Below are 23,106 nucleotides of genomic sequence, written 5' to 3' on the forward strand. Positions count from 1 at the left end.
GCCACAAAACCTTCCTCTAAGCTGTCTACATCCAAGGGGCGAAAAATTGCTTGGCGGACAACTTGAGTCATCTTCTGCAACCTCACAAATAGACACTCCATTCCTCACCTCTTCATCACAAATTTTCACAGTGGGGATCGCCTCAGATAGACCTCTTTGCAGCTCCCCACCATCACAAACTGCCTCAGTTCTGCTCCAGGATATATTCTCCTCATTGCCTCGAGGCAGATGCTTTCTTACTGGAATGAACAAATCTCTTCCTGTATGCATTCCCTCCATTCCCTCAAGTCTACATCTATCCGAGTCCATCTCAGTGCAATTGCTGCTTTCCATCTGCTCATCCGGTGGTTTCAAGATTCATGAAAGGTCTTTTCAATGTCAACCCTCCTCTCAAACCGCCTCCAGTGGTTTGGGACCTCAATGTTGTTCTTGCTCAATTGATGAAGCCTCTATTTGAACCAATGTCTATGGCTCATCTACATAGTAGATGACGGCAGATAAAGACCCGAATGGTCCATCCAGTCTGCCCAACCTGATTCAATTTAAATTTTTTTAAAATTTTTTTCTTCTTAGCTATTTCTGGGCAAGAATCCAAAGCTTTACCCTGTACTGTGCTTGGGTTCCAACTGCCAAAATCTCCGTTAAAACCCACTCCAGCCCATCTACACTCTCCCAGCCATTGAAGCCCTCCCTAGCCCATCCTCCACCAAACGGCCATATACAGACACAGACAGTGCAAGTCTTCCACGTCTGCAAGTCTGCCCAGTACTGGCCTTAGTTCAATTTTTAATATTATTTTCTTATTCTAGGTCCTCTGTGTTCATCCCACACTTCTTTGAACTCAGTCACAGTTTTACTCTCCACCACCTTTCTCAGGAGCGCATTCCAGGTATCCACCACCCTCTCCGTAAAATAGAATTTCCTAACATTGCCTTTGAATCTACCACCCCTCAACCTCAAATTATGTCCTCTGGTTTTACCATTTTCCTTTCTCTGGAAAAGATTTTGTTCTAGGTTAATACCTTTCAAGTATTTGAATGTCTGAATCATATCTCCCGTCTCTCCTTTCCTATAGGGTATACATATTCAGGGCTTCCAGTCTCTCCTCATACATCTTCTGGTGCAAGCCTCCTATGGACCGCTTCAAGTCTTCTTACGTCCTTCGCCAGATACTGTCTCCAAAACTGAACACAATACTCCAAGTGGGGCCTTACCAATGACCTGTACAGGGGCATCAATACCTTCTTCCTTCTACTGGCTACGCCTCTTTTTATACAGCCCAGCATCCTTCTGACAGCAGCTACTGCCTTGTCACACTGTTTTTTCGCCTTTAGATCTTCGGACACTATCACCCCAAGGTCCCTCTCCCTGTCCGTGCATATCAGCTTCTCTCCTTCCAGCATATACGGTTCCTTCTGATTATTAATTTCCAAATGCATTACTGTGCATTTTTTTGCATTGAATTTTAGATGCCAGGCATTAGACCATTCCTCTAACTTTTGCAGATCCTTTTTCATATTTTCCACTCCCTCTTTGGTGTCTACTCTGTTACAAATCTTGGTATCATCTGCAAAAAGGCACACTTTTCCTTCTAACCCTTCAGCAATGTCACTCACAAACATATTGAACAGGATTGGCTCCAGCACCGAACCCTGAAGGACTCCACTACTCACCTTTCCTTCCTGCGAGCGACTTCCATTAACCACCACCCTCTGGCGTCTGTCCGACAGCCAGTTTCTAACCCAGTTCACCACTTTGGGTCCTAACTTCAGCCCTTCAAGTTTGTTCAACAGCCTCCTATAAGGAACTGTATCAAAGGCTTTGCTGAAATCTAAGTAAATTATATCTAGCATATGTCCTCGGTCCAGCTCTCTGGTCACCCAATCAAAAAATTCAATCAGGTTCATTTGGCACGATTTACCTTTTGTAAAGCCATGTTGCCTCGGATCCTGTATCCCATTAGATTCAAGGAAGTACACTATCCTTTCTTTCAGCAGCACTTCCATTATTTTTCCAAAAATGAAGTGAGGCTCACCGGCCTGTAGTTTCCTGCTTCATCCCTGTGACCACTTTTATGAATAGGGACCACATCCGCTCTCCTCCAGTCCCCAGGAATCACTCCCGTCTCCAGAGATTTATTGAACAAGTCTTTAATAGGACTCGCCAGAACCTCTCTGAGCTCCCGTAGTGTCCTGGGATGGATCCTGTCTGGTCCCATCGCTTTGCCCACCTTCAGTTTTTCAAGTTGCTCATAAACACTCTCCTCCGTGAATGGTGCAGAATCTACTCCATTTTCTCGTGTAACTTTGCTAAACAATCTCAGTCCTTCTCCAGGATTTTCTTCTGTGAACAGAAGTATTTGTTTTGCACATTTGCTTTTTCCTCATCACTGTCCACATATCGGTTCTCAGCATCTTTTTTAGTTTAGCAATTCCATTTTTCATCTTCCTCCTTTTACTAATATATCTGAAAAAAAAATTTGTCTCCCTTTTTTACATTTTTGGCCATTTGTTCTTCCGCCTATGCTTTCGCCAGACGTATCTCTCTCTTGGCTTCTTTCAGTTTCACCCTGTTGTCCTTTCTGCACTCCTCTCCTTGATTTTTTTAATATTTCACGAATGCCAACTCTTTCGCCTTTATTTTCTCCGCCACTAGTTTGGAGAACCATATCGGCTTCCTTTTTCTCTTGTTTTTATTGATTTTCTTCACATAAAGGTCTGTAGCCATTTTTATCGCTCCTTTCAGCTTAGACCACTATCTTTCCACTTCTCTTATGTCCTCCCATCCTAACAGCTCTTTCTTCAGGTACTCTCCCATTGCATTAAAATCCGTACGTTTGAAATCTAGGACTTTAAGTATCGTGTGACCTCTCTCCACTTTAGCCGTTATATCAAACCAAACCGTTTCATTGCTACTTCCCAGGTGAGTACCCATTCAAACATTAGAGATACTCTCTCCATTTGTGAGGACCAGACCCAATATCGCTTTTTCTCTTGTGGGTTCCGTCATCATTTGTTTGAGCAGAGCCTCTTGAAAGGCATCCACAATCTCCTTACTTCTTTCCGATTCCGCAGATAGAACATTCCAGTCCGCATCGGGCAGGATGAAATCTCCCAACAGCAGCACCTCCTCTTTCCTTCCAAACTTTTGGATATCCACAATCAGATCCTTATCAATTTGCTGCGATTGAGTCGGAGGTCTGTAGACTACACTCACGTAGATAGAAGTTCCATCTTCTCTTTTCAGAGTGATCCATATCCTTCTTCCTCTCCCCAGGTCCCTTGCATTTTGGTCGCTTGGATATTGATCTTTGCATAGAGAGCTACTCCTCCACCTTATTGATTATCTCTGTCCTTCCTAATTAAGTTTATATCCCGGTATGTTTGCATCCCATCCATGTGATTCACTGAATCATGTCTTTATGATAGAGACAATATGTAGATCTGCCTCTAACATCAGGGCTTGCAGATCATGAGCTTTGTTGCTTAGACTGCGAGCATTTGTGGTCATCGCATTCCAGCTATTTTTCAGCAGTAATCTCCTTTTTCGTATGGATTTTTGTTTCGTTTCACTTTCCGTTGCAATACTAAGAAATAAGTTGCTGATATTGATTATGTTGCAATCTTTACTACTATCACTTTTCTTTTGCCGGGGGTGGTCTCTATAATTGTCCTTCATACATACACCACCCCCACCTTCTAGTTTAAATGTTTAGAAACATATTGTCTAAATTTCTCTGCAAGGATTATTTTTCCTGCTGTAGTAATATGTAGCCCATCAGTGCAATATAGCTTCTTGTCCTTCCATGTATTTTCCCATCCTCCTATGTTCCTGAAGCCTTCTTGATGACACCAGGCTTTGAGCCATCTATTAATGTCCTCTGTGTTTTTCACTCTTTGCTCTCCCTTTCCATATGCAGGCAGTATTTCAGAAAAAGCTAAAGTCTTTACAAAAGGTTTCAAGCCCTCACTAAGCTCTTGAAAAGCTTTCTGTGTTGCAAGTGTGGAGTTGTTGGCCAGGTCATTTGTTCCCAGATGGATAACAACATCAGTGTTAAAATCCTTAGTTTCTTCCTTAATTATAGTCTGTATTTGCCTGGAACTCCGGGTAGCTGAAGCTCCTGGAAGACATTTCACTATTTTGGTCTCCTCACCTTGTGTTCCAAGGTTAATGCCTCTGATGATGGAATCCCCCAACAGTAATAGTTTTCTGTTTTTGGCTTTTTTATTTGTGCTTTTGGTGCGCTTGTTCTCTTGCGTTACCTTCATTGGTTCCAGTCCCACCTCCCTTCTGTTTTTTTGAGTATCGCAGTGCACTAGTGGAGCGAAGGAATTCTGTAGAGGTAATATTAGTGAAAGTGGATGTTTCAATGTTACATGTCGCAGTCTTCCTGAGCCTACTGTGACACATTTATTTCTGGGCTGTTTTATTCTTTGAGGTAGAGGCGGTAAGTTGGTATGATTTTGTGGAGTGATGGAAGCTGCTTTAATTGTATTACCAATTCCTGTTTAAGTGTGCACAGCTCCTCCTTAATACTAGCAAGTTGAAGACAGATGGGGCAAGCCTTAAGCCTCCAAATAGTGTGTCTTGGAATTAAAGCATCACAGTGATTGCATAGAATAAAGGTCATCTTGATTGGTTGTGAAGTGACTTGATTTGAGTAGTCCTGATTATTTGGGTCTCTATATATGAAAAATGGTCCCTGGGGTTGGTGGGACTATACATCTTACCCTTATTCCTATGAAGGGAAAGAGGAAATAAGATTTAACAAAGGAAAGAGAAGGGTTTATTGTTTGCTAGTTTGGTTTTTCTTTTTGTAAGAAACAGGGAGGAGGAGAAGAGAAATTAAGCAGATATAATGCTGAAAAACAGTGAAAAGAGCAGAATATGAAATGCTGAGTAACTTAGCTTTTAGAAGTTCACAGGGCAGACTTGTTCACAGCACTGCCCCAAAGATAATGCAGTTAACCTTAGTAGTTAATCAGAGCCCCTCCCTTCTAGGCATAATCAGCAGACACAGTGGTTGAAAGCTAGTAAGTCAGAAATACAGGCTCTTTACCACCCTAAAACACAGGATTTTAAACAAAAATGCAGGCTCTATACCACCCTAAAACACAGGATTTTAAACAAAAATGCAGGCTCTATACCAGAACTGTGGCTACCCCAAAACACAGGATTTTAAACAGAAATGCAGGCTCTATACCAAATCAGTGACTACCCTAAACACAGGATTTATAACAGGATTTTCCCTACTTTAGTCACCCTGTGCCATAGGCACCAGGATTTAATTAGAGTTAATATAAGTCCTACCCTTATTCTTATGAAGAGGAAGAGGAAATAAGATTTATCAGAGGAAAGAGAAGGGTTTATTTTTGTGTGTTTTTTTGTTTTTTTAAGTAAGAAACAGGGAGGAGGAGAAGAGAAATTAAGCAGATATAATGCTGAAAAACAGTGAAAAGAGCAGAATATGAATTGATGAGTAACCATTGCCCTCACTTCTGCTCGAAGAGTCAGTGAGCTGCAAGCTTTAGTTGCTGATCCACCTTTCACTGTGTTCCATCATGACAGGGTGGTCCTCCGTACTCATCCTAAATTCCTCCCTAAAGTGGTTTCATAATTTCATCTCAACCAATCCATTGTTCTTCCAGTGTTCTTTCCAAAGCCTCATTCTCACCCTGGAGAATCAGCTCTTCTTACTCTTGGCTGTAAACATGCTTTGGCCTTCTATTTGGAACCACACAGAACTGCTCCTCAACTTTCTGTCTCTTTGATCCAAACAAGTTGGGACATCCAATCTCTAAGCGTACCATCTCCAACTAGATGGCTGCTTGTATCTCATTCTGCTATGCCCAGGCTGGATTACACCTACAGAGTAGAGTCACAGCCCATAAAGTCAGAGCAATGACAGCTTCAGTTACTTTCCTCAGATCTACACCTATTGAGGAAATTTGTAAGGTTGCTACTTGGTCCTCGGTTCATACCTTCACTTCTCACTATTGTCTGGATTTTTTCTCTAGACGGGATGACCATTTTTGGCCAGAGAGTATTACAAAATTTATTCTCCTAATTTGCCAACGCTCCCACCATCCTATTCTGGTTAACTGGAGGTCACCCATATGTGAGAATAGACTGCTTGCTTGTCCTGGGATAAAGCACAGTTACTTACCATAACAGGTGTTATCCAGGGACAGCAGGCAGCTATTCTCACAACCCACCCACCTCCCTTGGTTGGCTTCTCTGCTAGCTATCTGAACTGAGGAGATGTGCCCTGCGCTGAGCGGGAAGGCACTCGCACATGCGCAGTGCGGCTGACTCGAAACTTCTAGTTTCTACAAGCAAGTCTGCTTGCGAGGCTTCCGCATCCGGACTCTGTCGATGACGTCACCCATATGTGAGAATAGCTGCCTACTGTCCCTGGATAACACCTGTATGGTAAGTAACTGTGCTTTACTGGAGTCATTTCCTGTCTATACTTGTTTGTTTGAATATAATTATACCATACTGACTTTATTTTATTTTGGTTTTCTCTATTAGTGGGATCATATCTGACCTTTTTCCTGGAGTCCTAATCCCAGAACATGACTACGGCATACTCCATTCAACTATTATAAATGTTATGCTCTCACACAATTTACAACCAGTAGCCTGTATGGTTCATAAGGTCATACAATTCTATGAAACTATGATAGTAAGACATGGTGTTATGCTTGTGGGGCCAACAGGAGGTGGAAAAACAACCGTATACCAAATTTTGGCTGATACTCTAGGGGCCTTGCATAAACTTGGTGAGAAAAATGTTTTTTATCAGCCTGTTAAGACATGTATCTTGAACCCTAAATCAATTACAATGGGAGAACTGTATGGTGAAGTTAACCCTTTAACCCTTGAGTGGAAAGATGGCTTGATGGCTCTGAGTGTCCGATCAGCTGTCACTGATACTTCTGGAGATCACAAATGGATCATTAATGATGGACCAGTGGATGCGCTATGGATTGAAAACATGAACACTGTATTGGATGATAACAAAATGCTATGTTTGGCGAATAGTGAAAGAATCAAACTGACTCCACAGATTCATATGGTATTTGAGGTAAATTCATTCATTATTCCTGATTTTACAGATTGAGAGATTATTTGTCCGAGGATAACTTTGAAACTGTTGTAGTAATGATGGTGAATCCCAAATTTGAATATTGCAATGTTTTGTACTTGGGTTTGCCACAATGTGTTCTTAAGGCCATGCAACTTGCTCAGTATGCTACTGCACGCATTGTGGCACATGTGTCCTGGTTTGAGCACACTATGTCCATTCTAAAAGAGCTACATTGGTCACCCATCAGTGCTCGTATTGAATTTAAGATATTTTGTTCAATATTTAAACTATTGTATGATGATTGTCCTGAGATGGTGTGGTCGTTGTTGCATTTTTACCAACCGTCAGGGAGGTTACACTCTAAGGATAAGTTATGTCTTGTCATACCCCGGGGTTTCTGATGAGCACAGCAGACCACCTGGGCTGCGATAAGATATTGGCCTGGTGTGTCCCCTTTAGCTTGGGGTACCCTTCAGGCTTGGCAAAGGCTATGCTGTGATTAAATCCCAGTATTTTGGGTAAGGATTTCCCTTTCCAGCAAAAAGAAGGAAACTTCCACCAAAAGTTCAAGTTCTTGGAAAGATATATTATTCTTGTCCATTGGCCATACTTTGTGTTTAGCACCCCGTTTCACACAGAACAATTCCACTGTTTCAAAAATAACACAAGCACAGAATTTCAGCAGTAAACAAAAATACAACTTTTCCTCTAGCAACTGGCCAACAGCCACCTCAGCTGTTGCAATTAGGTAAAATTCCCAAAAATCTTAATTTCTTTGCCAGCACTATGCCAGGTAAAGACACCAGATATTGAGAGGTACAGTTTAGCAATACTTTCAGGCAGGTTCTTAAAGTAGCTAGTAGCAATGCTTAATTTTAGCAAGGCATTCTGCCCCTTTATATAGGCTGATCAGGTTCTTTGTATTCAGGCAGCTTTTGCACAAAGTGTTCCTAACTAACTCTCCCTGGTTATAAGTGAAACAAAAGAGTCAAATATAAGCTTTACCTTCTTTACAGTCCACAAACTATCAGACAGAAAAAAAGACAATTCTTAAACACAGGCTGGCTCAGCCTTCAGAACAGCTTCCAGGCACAGCTATTGCACTGCACTGCTCCTAATTAGCTGCCTCCCTTCAAATGTACCTCAATGCCAAGACCCAGCAAAACAAAATTAGAAAAAAAACCCCACGTTTTCTCTGAGCTAGTTTTACCAGGAAAGAAAAATCACTAGCTCAGAAATGTTATCCCAGGACAAGCAGGCAGCATATTCTCACTGATGGGTGACGTCACTGACGGAGCCCCGGTACAGATACTTCAAGAACTTGAAAAAGTTCTTCACGTCCGCACCGTGCCTGTGCGAGTGCCTTCCTGCCCGACGTAGGCGCATAGTCTCTCAGTTTCTTAGTTTCCGTGGAGCTAAGAAGTCGCGTTTTTAATGGCTATTGAAAAATTTTTCATTCGCTGCCTTCCCACTCTCGCGGTTTACTGACTTTTTGTCAGGTTTTTTCCTTAATTTCTTTCTTAAGTTCAATCTATTAAAAAAAACCCCAAAACCCCATTTATTTTATTTTTTCCTTACTGTTGTCGGTTTGGCCTTGTGAGGCCTTATGGATCGCCATTTTCTTTTCTCCCTTCTGCATGGTTCTTGTCCCGGGCTGGTTTTTCCTGCCCAATCTTCCTCCCCGCACTTGTTTTGTGGAGGAATTTGTCTTTACTGAAATCCCCCAGTTATTTTAGCAATCTCGGGACCTCGACCTTGCCGGTTTTTTCTTCCCTTGCTTTTTTTTCTCTTCAGCATATTTTCATGTGTATTCTCCAGAAGCAGTTTCCCGTCGATGCCGCCAGGAATCCGACACCAGTCGATGCCAGTAATCTGGTACCAGAACTCCGGCGACAAGCAACACCAGTGTTCCAGTACCCAGCGTACTTTCGGCACGGTTTCCCTGGTCCGCACCGCCTGTGATGCTTCTTTCTTGGTAAGTTGATTTTGTTCTTTAGAATTCAGATTGTTGTAGAGGTGAGTCTAATCCTCCCGATCTTGGTCATTGCAGCAGTGAGTCAAGTCCTGCCGACATTTTTTTCAGCCCTATATCTGGCTTCTTCCATGTCGATGACTGTCTTGATATGGGCATGTTCATCTTGGAAGCATGGAGCGACACCGATGGTACCGATCATGAGACAAAGGTACCAGTGTTCTTTTTCTTCTCTTCTAGAACCACACCTATGATTCCGGTCATTGACCAAGGGTATCGGTTTATTTTCTTCCTGCTCTGGAAAGACACCGATGGCACCGGTCGGGGACCATGGGTACCGGTGTTCTTTCTTTCTCCGGGAGCTGCACCACTGGTACCGGTTATGGACCCTGGGTGCCGGTGCTTTTTTCTTTCTACTCTGGACCGATACCATGGGTACTGGTCATGGACCAACGGTACCGGTGTCCTTTTCTCTCTGCTTAGCAATGATACCATTGGTGCCGGCCATGGACCAATGGTACCTGTGTTCTTTCCCGTCTGTTCTGGTGGTGCTGGGTGCCTTGATACTGGCTTTTCTCTTCTCTGAAGTGTTGACCCTTGGAACCGGGGTTGTATCCATTTGTACCAGTTCTTCCTTGTTAACAGTGTTCTCTTTCATGTCCACGATTTCGGTCGGTATCAGCATGTTTTCCCTGTTCCTCTGGGTGATGTCGATGTTTCTAATGGGTGTCAACTACCCTGCTTGATGTCGCCTTCTCTATCGCCACCATGTTATTGTCGTCCGTTCTGATCGATGTTGCAGTCCATAATCGACATCCACGTTGGGGTTGTTTTTTTTCTTATTGACAGCGACCTGTTCCATTATGCTCCGGTTGTTTGGGCTCTCAGTCCTGTTGACACCGTCTCTTCTAGTGCTGCCTGGTTCAGTTTTTTGATTCCGGGGACATTTTCATGTGAGTCTTCTCTGCTTTTGTTGACTCCTATCCCGTGACACCAGTTGCCCTTGCAGTTACCAGCATCGGTGTTGTATCGCTTCCTTCATGGTCTTGGTTTTGACTGGTTGATAGGCTTGGGGTGTCTTTTGGAACTACACCCTGTCTCTCTTTGAAGTGGTAGGTGCTTCTTCATCGCATGTGGTTTTTTCCTGATCCATTAGGGGATTTTTCTGTAACTGCATTCCTTTCGGAGTTGACTTTGTACAGCCATTTATTTTCCTACGGAATTTCTTTTCCTTGCTTGTATTTATCTCAAGGGTCCTTTACTTCCCTTCCATGATCTCTATGGTAATTTTTTTTGACATGTCCTTTGAAGCGGTTAACATGTGTCATTGTTTCCCTCCTGGAGGAGTTCATCCTCACGGTTGGTGTGTAGGCTTCTGTCTTTCTGGGCAGAATGGACAAGGCTGGGGACCAGTTAGCCAAATGGTTTTCCTTGTCATTCATTTGTGTACACATTTCATCTAGCCGCTGTTCAATTTCAGTCCCTGTTTTTGCAGATCTGTTTTTCATGGATCGGGTTTGCATCTGAGTGTCTCTTTTTATCATTACTCATCAGGACAGGTTATTGAATACGTCTGCTTTGGGGAGGTGTTCCTGGGGCTGTGCTGGAACATGTTTCCTCTCCATTATGGACCTAGTGAGTTTCTCTGGCCACATCTGTGTAGCAGTTTTCACTTTCACAGCAGCTGTCTTATCAGTTTTCATGTACTCCTACGAGCCTAGCTTCTCTGATTTTCTCTTCATGTGGAGGCTTTAGCCTTTTAATCTTTTCACCCTGTTCTCAGACTCTGTTTTCTTTTGAGAGTCTACATAGGATTTTAAGCAGTCCTTCATGGTTTTCTCCTGCTAATTCTCTTTGCAGGGTTATCTGTGTTTACTGGTTTTTCTCTTAATTGTCAAGGCCACTGGATGATGGTGTTTTTTCTGGATCTCAGACCTCATGGCTCTGCTTCCTGATTTTCCGGGCAACTGCTACAGGTTCCAATTCATACGGCTTTCGAGCTCTGTTCTTCAACCGTTCTCCTTACCAGTTTTGGTTTGTTTCCTCCCAGATTCAAGGGGTGTCTACTTGTGCTGGCCACATCTAAGCACATAAGCACATAAGCATTGCCTCTGCCGGGTCAAACCAGGGGTCCATCGTGTCCAGCAGTCCGCACCCGCTGCGGCCCCCCAGGTCCGTGACTTGTAATTGGACCTTATCTAAGTCTTTCATCCCCTATTCATTTAATACCTGTACCTATACCCTTCAATCCCCTTATCCTTCAGGAAGTCATCCAATCCCTTTTTGAAGCCCAATATTGTACTCTGCCCTATCACCTCCTCTGGGAGCGTATTCCAGGTGTCTACTACCCTCTGAGTGAAGAAGAATTTCCTAGCATTCGTTTTGAATCTGTCTCCTTTCAATTTTTCTGAATGCCCTCTTGTTTTTGTGGGCCCGGCTAGCCTGAAGAATATGTTTTTCTCCACCTTCTCTTTCATGATCTTATAAGTCTCTATCATATCCCCTCTAAGTCTCCGCTTCTCCAGGGTAAAGAGCCCCAGCTTCTCCAACCTTTCAGCATACGAAAGGTTCTCCATGCCCTTTATCATCCGTGTCGCTCTTCTCTGGACCCTCTCGAGTATCGCCATATACTTCTTAAGGTACGGCGACCAGTACTGGACACAGTACTCCAGATGTGGGTGAACCATCGCTCAATACAATGGTAGAATAACCTCCTTCGTTCTGGTAGTGAAACCCTTTTTGATTATGCCCAACATTTTGTTCGCTTTCTTTGAGGCTGCTGCACATTGCGCCACCGGCTTCATCATTTTATCCACCAAAACCCCCAAGTCTTTTTTAAGGCTGCCTTTCCCCAGTACCCTCCCTCCCATTGTATAGCTGTACATTGGGTTCCTCTTCCCCACATGCAAGACCTTACATTTTTCTACATTGAAGCTCATCTGCCATCTTATTGCCCACTCACTCAGTCTGTTAAGGTCTCCTTGTAATTCTTTGCAATCCTCCATGGTTCTGACTCTACTGGAGAGTTTTGTGTCATCCACAAATTTTATAACTTCGCACTTGGTCCCTGTTTCCAAGTCGTTTATGAATATATTGAACAGCAGTGGTCCCAACACTGACCCCTGTGGGACCCCTTGTGACCCCTTTCCAGTCCGAGTAGTGTCCCTTTACACCTACCCTCTGTTTCCTATCCACCAGCCAACTTCTGATCCATCTGTGCACGTCCCCTACCACCCTGTGGCTCCACAGTTTCCTCAGTAGGCACTCATGGGGTACCTTGTCGAAGGCTTTTTGGAAATCAAGATATACGATGTCTACGGGGTCACCCTTGTCCAATTGCTCATTTATCCCCTCAAAGAAATGCAGTAGTTTTGCATGATTTTCCTTTACAGAAACCATGCTGGCTTGTTCTTATCAGATTATCTAATATAATAAAATGGTAAGCCGCGCATGCGCACTTCCTATGTGTGCGCCGGTTTTCCGTGAGCTGTAGCGACACATAGGAAGTGCGCATGCGCGGCTTATGGTTCTTTGAAAGACGCGGCGGTGGCTACTCTCACGATCCCCGCCTGTGTCGGACTTCCGACGCAGGTGGGGATCATGAGAGGAGCCACCGCCGCGTCTTTCAACTAAAAAAAAAAAGTAAAGACGGATGTCGGCCGCTGCGGCCGAGCACGAAGACGGGCCAAAGTTTTTTTCAACTTCAGACACGCTGCAGCGGCTCCTCTCACGAGCCGCTCCTGCGTCGGAGAAGGCGATCGTCAGAGGAGCCGCCGGGAAGTTAGACTACTGGAGGCTGGGCTGTTAGGTTCGTGCAGGCTCCTCTCGCGGTTAATGGAGGGAGAGGGAATGCTGCGGCTGCTGCACAGGGAAGTAGGGAAGGAGATAGGGAGAAAGGGACCGGTCTGATGTCGCCTTCGCCTTCTGTTTTGCTGAAAAATCCACCACCCTCAGCAGCGATTCAGAAACATTCCGCCGGGGGGAGAGTAGAGAGTTGCGCGGGGACAGAAATCCCACCCGTCCCCACCCGTCCCCGCCAAAGTCCCACCCGTCACCGTGAGGAATCCCTGCGTCCCCACCCGTCCCCGCGAGGAATCCCCACCCGTCCCCGCGAGGAATCCCCTACGTCCCCGCCTGTCCCTATAAACTACAGAAATAGTTATTTCATTTAATTATGCTACTGAATTAAAGGCTCTGATAGAAACCCATTTAAAAATAAGCAAAAAGACTTTATTAATTTGGAAATATTAATTGGGAAGAATACATACTTTGTAAACGGGTTTCTACCAGAGCCTCTAATGTTTATAAATTTTTATCAACACAACTAATATACTACTTTATCCTTAAGCAAAAAAAAAAGAATTTTTTTCCTACCTTTATTGCCTGGTTTTTAGCCTGCTTTCTTCATGTTCTCATTCAATTCCTTCCATCCACTGCCTCTCTTCTCTCTGTGTCTTCCATTTGCTCTGTTACTGTGCCTCTCCCTTTCTCCCCCCTCCCAAATTGGTCTGGCACCCATCTTTTTCCCTCCGCTCCCCCCATAGTCTGGCACCTCTGTCTTCTTCCCTGCCAGCGTCTTCTTCCCATTCCCTCTTCCCCATTTCCTTTCAGTGTCCTTCTCCCCCACCATCTTCCCCATGTCCTGTCAGGCAGCATCCTTCTCCCCCCTCTGCCTTCCCCATGTCCTTTCAGCATCCTTCTCCCCCCTCTGTCTTCCCCATGTCCTTTCAGCAGCCTTCTCATCCCTCTGTCTTCCCCATGTCCTTTCAGCGGCCTTCTCCACCCCTGTTTTCCCCATGTCCTTTCAGTGGCATTCTCCACCCCTTTGTCTTCCCCAGTGCTTTCAGGGTCCTTCCCCCCCTCCTCCCGTTTACCCCATGTCCTTTCAGCGTTCTTTTCCACCCCTTTGTCTTCCCCAGTGCTTTCAGCGGCCTTCTCCCCCTTAAGCGTCTTTTCTTCTCCACTCCACCTTTCCTCCCTCCCTGCCTCCACCTTTGTGGCGCTTTTGCACCCGACCGACAACAGAACAGGCCCGGTCGGACAAATCTCCCTGTCCTGTAGCCGCAAATTTAAATTACCTTCTTACAGCAGCTGGAGTAGTGAAGCTGCTGTAAGAGGTAATTTAGATTCGCGGCTACAGGGCAGGGAGATTTGTCGGCCGGGCCTGTTGTCGGTCGATCGGGGGACCTGACCGGCTGTGCACATTCTCCGGGGTGGACCGCCCCCTCCCCCCTCTTTCGTACGCCATTGCCTTCTCCCTACCTGCCCTGCCGCACACAGCCGACCGGAAGTCTTCCTGATGTCAGCGCTGACGTCGGAGGAAGGGAGGGCTTTGCTTAAGCCCTCCCTCCGACATCAGCGCTGGCATCGGGAAGATTTCCGTTCGGCTGTGTGCTGCGACAGGGCAGGTAAGGAGAAGGAGACTACCCTCGCGACTCGAGTGCACTGCGATCCAACCCCGCAGGAACCCCGCGACCCTCGGAGGCGTCCCCACGGGATCCCCGCGACCCTAGGGGGCGTCTCCACGGGATCCCCGTGACCCAAAGGAGGAACCCGCGGGATCCCCGCGGGATTCCAGTCATCCCCGTTCCCGTGCAGATCTCTAGGGGAGAGGGGGAGAACCGCGCCAGATTGAAAGCAGGAAGGGGAGCCACGGCCAACGTTCCTAAATCACAGCTGAGGCCAGCGGATTTTTCAGCGAGACAGAAGGTGAAGGCAATATCAGAATGCAATGGAGAGAAGAGGGAGAACATGTTGGGCCGAGGAAATTCCTGGACTAACTTTTTTTTAATTTTTATAAAGTACAAAGGGGGAGAGTATTAAAAGAAGTGCCAGACTGGGCATGGGGGACAGCTTATGGGGCCAGGAACAGAGAAGAGAGAGAGATGGTAGGTAATGGTCTGAAGGGAGAGAAGCTGGATCTGGGGAAAGAGATACTTGAAGGGAGGACTATTGGGGAGAGATGGTGGACCTGGGGGAGGGAAGTTGGACCTAGGGATGGAAGGGAGGGAGAAATGTTAGGTTTGGGGGTGGAAAGGGGAGAGAGATGCAGCATCTCTTTTTTTCCCTCCATCTTATTGTTCAGCATCAAGGGGGGAAGGAAGAAGAACAACAGAAAATGGAGGAAAGAAGAATCCATGGGAGGGCAGAGAGCTGGGATAAGAAGATGCTAGGGGATGAAGAGAAAGGGACAGGGAGATATAGCCTGACCAGTGGAGAGAGGGAGGGGTATTCTGAAAGTGGTGAGCCATTTGTATGAGGTCAAAAGGGAGATGACAAGATGAATGAGAGTATGGAGAGAAACAGAAAGAAACACAGACATATATTCTACCGCCAGCGGGAGGAAGGGAGACAGAAAGAAAAGAAGAAAGACACAGGGACAGCGAGAGACACAGAAAGACAGACAGACAAAGGGGGCCAGGGACAGAGACAGACAGAAAGAAAGACAGCAGGACAGAGAGAGAGACGGAAATAAAGACAGACAGACAGACATATATTCTAGCACCCGTTAATGTAACGGGCTAAAATACTAGTTATTTTCTAAATGTTCATTGATACTTTCCTTGATCAAGGATTCGGCAATCTTTCCCAGAACTGAGGTTAAGCTTACCGGTCTATAGTTTCCTGGGTCGCCCCTCGATCCTTTTTTGAAGATAGGTGTAACATTCGCTATCCTCCAGTCTTCCGGGATTACCCCTGTTTTCAAGATTAGGTTGCAGATCTGCTGCAGTAACTCCGCTGTTTCGTCTCTGAGCTCTTTCAGTGTTCTCGGGTGGATTCCGTCCGGGCATGGAGATTTGTCAGCTTTTAGTCTATCTATCTGCTTGAGTACGTCTTTGAGGTTTATCTCAATGCATGATAGTTTTTCCCCTTAATCTCCCCTGAAGATCTTTTCCGGTTCCAGCATGTTGGATGTGTCTTCCCTTGTACAGACAGACGAGAAGAACGTGTTCAGTCTGTCAGCCACCTCTTTTTCTTCCTTCACCACTGCTGCCCTCATCCAGAGGTCCCACCTCCTCCCTCGCCGGCTGCCTTCCTTTCACATATCGAAAGATTGGTTTAAAATTTCATGCTTCTTTGGCTAATCTCTCCTCGTATTCTTTCTTTGCTTTTCTGACCACTCGGTGATACTCTTTTTGTTGCTTCCTGTGCTCTTTCCAATTTTCTTCGGTTTTGTCCTTTTTCCACATCCGAAATGTCCTTTTCTTGTCTGCTATCACTTTCTTTACTTCAGATGTCATCCATGCTGGGTCTATTGCTTGATTCTTTTTGCATCCTTTTCTAAATCTGGGTATATGCAGGTTTTGCGCCTCATTTACTGTGTCTCTGAATAAGGACCAGGCTTGCTCCACAGTCTGCACTTTCTTAGAGCTGTTTTTGAGTTTTTTTCTCACCATTCGTCTCATGGCGTCATAGTTCCTTTTCTTGAAGTTAAACGTTGTTGCAATGGTTCTCTTTCCCTTTGGTAACCCTACCTCCACTTTGAATTGGATCATGTTGTGATTACTGTTGCCTAAAGGTCCCACTACTTCCACTCCCTTTGCAGGTCCTTTCAGCCCATTGAGGATTAGATCCAGAATCGCTGACCCTCTCGTTGGTTCATTGACAAGTTGTTCCATGAAGCAGTCTTGTACAGCCTCCAGGAATTCCGTCTCCTTTGTGCATGTTGAAGTTCCAAGACTCCAGTCTATCCCGGGATAGTTGAAGTCTCCCATAATTATGGTGTTAGTGTTTTTGCATTCCTGCCTCAATTCTGCTTCCATTACTGTATCAATTGCTTCAGATTGCCCAGGTGGACGGTAGTACAGACCCATCTTTATGTCGGTTCCGTTCTTTCCTGGTATTTTAACCCATAGGGATTCCGGTTGGTCATTTGTTGCTGCCGCGTCCACGCTGGTTGATTTAATGGTGTCCTTGATGTATAGTGTGATTCCTCCTCCTTTCTGATGTGTCCTGTCTCTTAGGTAGAGCTTATACCCTAGCAGAACTATGTCCCAATGGTTTTCCTCGTTCCACCATGTTTCTGTGATCCCTATGATGTCTAGCCTCTCATTATTGGCCATGACTTCTAATTCCCCCATTTTGTTTTTTAGGCTCCATGCAGTTCAAGTCCTGGTATTTACCCTTCCTTGTTGTTTTCTCTTGTGCTACGTCATTCTTTCCATCCCCTCCCTGACTTGCTGACTTCTGAATTTTGTCTCTTGTCTTCCCCTTGTGGTATGTTCCTATTGACCTCCTCTCATTCCTTCCCTTCATCCTGCTCCATTTTGGCTTCCCCTTGTAGTATGCTCCTCCTATCCTCCTCACATTTCGTCCGGCTTCCCTGCTTTTTTAGCTCCTGTTTGCCATCTGCGTCTTCCCAGCCTTTTTCCCACTCAGTATCTTCTCGGGATACTGTCTTCCGAAACGTCGACACCAGGTCGACTTTCGGCTTTCCCCTTCTACTTAGTTTAAAGCTTGCCCGATTGCTCTTCTGAAGTTATTTGCTAGTTGTCTAGTCCCCGCCGTGCTCAGGTGTAGTCTATCTCTCTTGAAGAGCTTTTTCTTGCCCCAGAATGTTGTCCAGTTCCTCATGAAGAGAAAACCCTCTTCCTCACACCATCTCCTCATCCACGCATTTATTGATTATAGTTCTGTCTGCCTCCTTGCTTCTGCCCTCGGTACCGGCTATCCTCTGAGTCCTCATCTTCAGTTTCCTTCCTAAGATCTTGAACTGTTCAGTAAGTGCATTTTGGTTGTAGTCTCTCCTGGCGACATCGTTGGTCCCGACGTGGACTATCACTGCTGTCTCTTCCGTCTCAGCTCCCTCCAGGATTCTTTCAATCTTGTCGACGATGTCCTTCGTTCTTGCTCCTGGGAGACAAGTCACTAGCCGATCCTCTCTCCCTCCCGCTATGTGACTGTCTACTTGCCTTAGAATGGAGTCTCCCACCAGGATTGCAGATTGCAGGTGGTGTGTGTGCATCTCCAGCACACAAATCAGCATTTCGGTCTCAGCCTGGGAGAAGTTAGGCTTCCGGGACAGAGCTTTCACCGGTTTGGGAGCCATGGTGTCAAAGTACCCACACTTTTGATAAAATGAGGTTAGACGTATTTATTGGAAATTAAGCACGTCCAACAAGCCATCAGTTGGACGACTTCACGTAATACGTCCATCTGGTCGGTTATGGACAAATGCGAAACACGTCTAGGCCACGTTTCTTGGTACGTTTAAATCCAGGGGGCCGGGATACGTCTACATCAGCACAAACGTCCGTCTCCTATCTGTTCGGAGACACCGTCCTATCTACTGATGCAATCCTAACCCGTTTGCTAGATGTTACACATTACATGGTCTGCCATTTCAAGCGTGTGGCTGTATTCAGGTAAGCAAGTATTCCTGCTTCATCGATGATGTTTTACATGCTTATACAAATGTCTGGGCCTCAAGTTGCTGGTTACCCTCTGGAAAGCCTGTTTGAAACAGCGTTTAGATGAGCAGGGGGGGGAAGGGGTGTGTGCAATCTGCATAGGGGCCATAACAGGGTAAGGGCAAAGACTCCATCCCGTCCTCCATCCCTGCCTAGGGGGTGCTCCTTATGCCACAATGCCACCTCCTTCCCCCAATGATTGCTTCACCTTACCCCCCTCCCCTCCCCTGGGTTTGTTCCTTACACACCCTTGATCCTGGCCACAGGTGTATGTGTGGCCTTGTTGGTGGTTCAGCTGTTACAGCTTTTTGGTGTCATTGGGAAGGGGGGGAATACCCTCTCAGGTGACACTGGTCTGCTTCCTAGTGCTTCACCTCGCACATGTGTAGCTCTTATGGGATCTAACTGATTGCATATGAACGGCAGCATTGCACAGCAGTCACCAGCTCCCTTTTACATGAGTCCTCAGAATCATAATATGTCCCTTAAGTCGAGGATTAGCACAGGCCTCTAGAAAGAGGGGGAGCTATTCAGACAGTCAGGTGTTACATCCATTGCAAATCATGGAACTCACAAGTCTACATTTCTCCTCTTTTCCTGGAACTGTGACTAACACAACCTCTGTCTCAGGTCCTGCATGTGACATGGTCCTGGTCTCAGCCAGATCTTACTTACAAGATGGCCACGTTCCCAATTTCAGTTGGTTGCCTACCTGCCCCTTTGTTAGGTGCAGGGCAGTAACATGATATCAAGGGATCACACATGACACCCAGTTTAGAGGTAGATATCTGGTATTTATTTTGGTCTGTTTTTGTAGTCAAGATTCAAATATAAATGCATACACCTTTGCTGAGGTAGACATGAATGATAGAACACCTGGTCACAAATGACTGTCATAGAACAATCGCCATACAAATATGTACGCATTATGAGAACATACAATATCATACTTATGGTAACAACATGGCACACGCTTGTCCAATTGCCCCAACATGCCTAACACTGCTCCAACCTGTGCAAAGTAAGCGAGCAGTTCTGAGCCTCATACCTTTTCATTTGTGAGGGTCAGCAAATATCTGTGAGGGCTGTCCTGCTGCAGCAGCCTCTGTCTCCAGAGGTTTCGGCTTCTAATCTCAATGGTGCTCCCTGTACCCCTGGCCTGGTTTCATCATCATCCATTGGCCCATAGGTTATAGAAGCTATTTGTGACCTCAGAAATGCAGCCTAGCATTCCCACTTTCTCAGTGTCAATCTTTATGGCTTCCTCACCACATCCCAACTGATGGTAGGGTCTTTTCATTTCACTGGATACCTGTTTTCCACTGATATGGGGAGGGTACCCCTTATTGCGTTTAACACTGTCCCACCATATGCATGTCTTCCTACCCTAGTCATGGGATTGGAACACACCTTTAGTGCAACTATTGCACACCTTAACCATCACTGTACAGTTTGCATCTGTACATCACATCTCAACACTTGCAAATTGGCAGAGCATATGATGAAAGCATTGTACACGACAGCCAGTAACATCAAGTAGGTTAGCATCCAAGTATGTCCCAATGAGATACAGTAGGTAAAGTCTCCTGAATATGTGAAGGAGAGGCCGTGTGATGTCCTTTCAGTCATTGGGTTTCTGACAGCTACTTGTGAGCTGTCAGGGACACTGTTGGTAACATGATTGGGGCCTCAATGGCCCATTGCCAGCTTGCCCTTCAGGTTTGCCCCTTCATCCCCTAAATGGGCTCCTTAAAAATGGCAACCAGCTGCCGCAGAAGGCTGATGATCTCCTGCAGGGTCTGCATAGTTTTGCGCCTCCCCTCCTGCAGTTTGCTGCGCATTTGTCCCACAACGTTGAGCAGCTGTCCAAATGCCTCAGGAGGGGGAGGAACTATTGGGGCCACTGGCTGCACATCGTGGCGTGAGGCCGGGGTTGCTGCCTCCATCGTAACCTCCTCATCCCCTTCAAGAGGGGGCATGTCGGCATACACATTAGGGACCTCCCATGCTCCCTGTTCCTCCACCACATGCTGCTGTTCCTCCTCTGCCACCACCTGTGCCTCCACCTTTGCCTCTAACACCTGGGCCTGGTCCTCCCCATCAGAGACCTCCACCACATCCTCAGGTGGCAGACTTTCCTCGGAGGCAGAGTAGCCTTCCACCTCCTGTTCTGCCTCTGCCACTGCCTTCCTGGCTGCCTGTAGACACATGTCCTGCACCACCTCTTGGGCTATGCCCTCAGCAGCATGCTGTGCGCGATCTGTGTGCAGTAAGAATATGAGGTCAGTGTTACCATAGCATGCATTGGTTCTACATACACAATTACCTATCAACCCCACCACCCAACCCAGTGAGACTAAGTGGGAGACAGGTCAGGCCAGTGTGTGAACACATTTGTAAACTACTTTCTGTGTACTGTTACACCGGTATACATCTAAACAAAAGGTGGCCGGCATATGCAGGTGACACTGAATGGCCTTGATGTATTTGTTGACACAGTGGACTGACCGGTATCTCGTCACCCACATTTTGGGTGGCAATAGGTTGCATACCAGAACAGCTGCCAAGGAAGAGCATATTCACAAGAAGGTGAGCTTTGAGAGGTAGTAGACATGATATGACATAGGATAGAGGGTGACAGGTGCAACTATGATTCACACATTATGCTTAGAATTGGATAGTGTCTCTCTGAACCCCTGCTCTGCAATGAACTGCATTGTCAAGGAGGCATAACTGCACAAGGGATATATGCCTCCACAACAGCAGGCCTGACATTGGTCTGGAGCTATGAAGGTGACCTCCAGACCAACATGTGGCCAGCAGCTTCTGAGGCGTATATCCCTTGTTCAGTTATGCCTCCTTGACAATGCAGTTCATTGCAGAGCAGGGGTTGAGAGAATGAGCACTCAGTATGCTGCCAGCGCCGATATCAACTGCAGAGATATTCATTGATGTGACAATTACCTCCTGTTTCTCCATTATAGCTTTTTAGCATCTGATAGTCACCTACACGTTTCAGTGTTTCTGGTATGGCTTACATGGAAGCTGCCATACCTGTGCTACTGACTGTGTTATGGGGGGGGGGGCTGCCACTTACGTCCAGCTCTGAGGCGGTGTCTGGTGCGCTGAATGAGGGCTGGATTCTCCTGGTGGACCCTGCGCCACCTGCGCCTCAGGGACTCGAGGTCCCGGTACATACCATAACGCCTGCAAGAAAGAGATGGTGGAGAATAGGGTCAGGTGACAGTCCTTTGCATCCCCCTTTTCACACATATGCAGGGTTATGAGGGCACTGAGCACATCACATCTTTCATGTATATTCTGATGAGGTAGAGACATATCCAGATATGAAACATCTGCCTGCCAAGATATTGTTATCCTTCTTTATCTATCTATGTTTCCTTTATATGCTAAGCGCGCATGCGCACTCTCGCCACATGTTCCCTGAGATCTGATCTTTCGGGATGTGCCAGCGAGAGTGCGCATGCACGCTTACTAGGTCACCAGGACTCCAGCTGGGATCTCAGCCAGCCGCCGATCGCCTCCACAAGCCGGGACCACAGCCAGCCATCAATTGCCTCCACAAGCCTGCTCCGCTCCTCCAGAATGCTGCGGCAGCGGGGGGGGGGGGGGGGTCTCAGAGGAGAGGGATCGCGGGCGGTCAGCGTCCCCACCACCTCTGCAAGTCTCTTACTCTTCGTTTTGTGTGGGAATTCCGGGCGCCCCGAGCAACTGGCTCTGGCTCAGGCTACGAAGGACTCGGGGATCCGATTGTTTTTTTTTAATTTTTATTATATTAGCAATAATGACAAGTTAAACACAGGGCTTGCTTTTCCAAGAAAAAAATAAGACCGAAGGCATCAGATCAAAAGGAAAATACATGAATGAAATACAAGTTCTTCCAGCAGACCACAATAAACGTAAGGGAGGAGAATAAAAAAAGATGAGCGGGGGTCTGATTTTTTTTTTTTGTTCTTATATATTTGTAACAGTTGTTTTATTGTAAATTACCTTGAAACTATGGTGGAAGACAGTATATTAAATTATCATATCCCACAGAAAACTTATGGTGTTTAATTGGGGTCTACACAAGGCCAGGCATAAGGTGCTTCTCATGGACCCAGCACCTGGAAAGCTGTCACTCCTTAGGACACGCAGAGAAAATATTGTCTTGAAAAAGTCTCACACACATCATGAATTAGCAGGCAGTGCTCCGAAACAGGTTTCTATCATTGCCCTGAGTTTTGTATAAGGCTCAAAATTAGGCAACAGCGAAATATAATAACTGGCTGTTGCCCAATGTTTGCCTAACATTCTTATTATATTTCGTTTTTGAACTGTTACCTTATAGAAAACTCAGTGCAATGATAGAACCCTCATATGCCAGGTCTGAAAAGAACACCTGTTTCAAGACAATAGTTTCTGTGCCCAGTGGCGTACCTAGGGATATGTGGCACCCGGGGCCCATCATTTTTTGACACCCCCCCCCCCCATGTAAAAAAAATTTTTGTTTTTTTTTTTTGCAATAACCATGAAATGGAATAAATGGTCAGAATAGAAACAGGCAGTGAAAATTTTCTTTTATTGAACCTCATATATGTAACCATTATTCCAAACATAACATAACGCCT

General features: G+C 45.8%; 1 protein-coding gene across 1 annotated transcript in view; it reads left to right on the forward strand.

Moving 5' to 3' along the window:
- LOC117347325 (dynein heavy chain 6, axonemal-like) overlaps window positions 1-23,106 on the forward strand; it is a 2,502,256-nt gene that overhangs the window by 1,273,198 nt on the left and 1,205,952 nt on the right. Inside the window, 1 exon segment of the mRNA XM_033918113.1 lies at window positions 6,535-7,090. Coding sequence (XP_033774004.1) covers window positions 6,535-7,090 — 556 coding nt within the window.

The sequence above is a fragment of the Geotrypetes seraphini genome, chromosome 1 (genome assembly GCF_902459505.1).
Source record: "Geotrypetes seraphini chromosome 1, aGeoSer1.1, whole genome shotgun sequence".
Classification (NCBI taxonomy): Eukaryota; Metazoa; Chordata; class Amphibia; order Gymnophiona; family Dermophiidae; genus Geotrypetes; species Geotrypetes seraphini.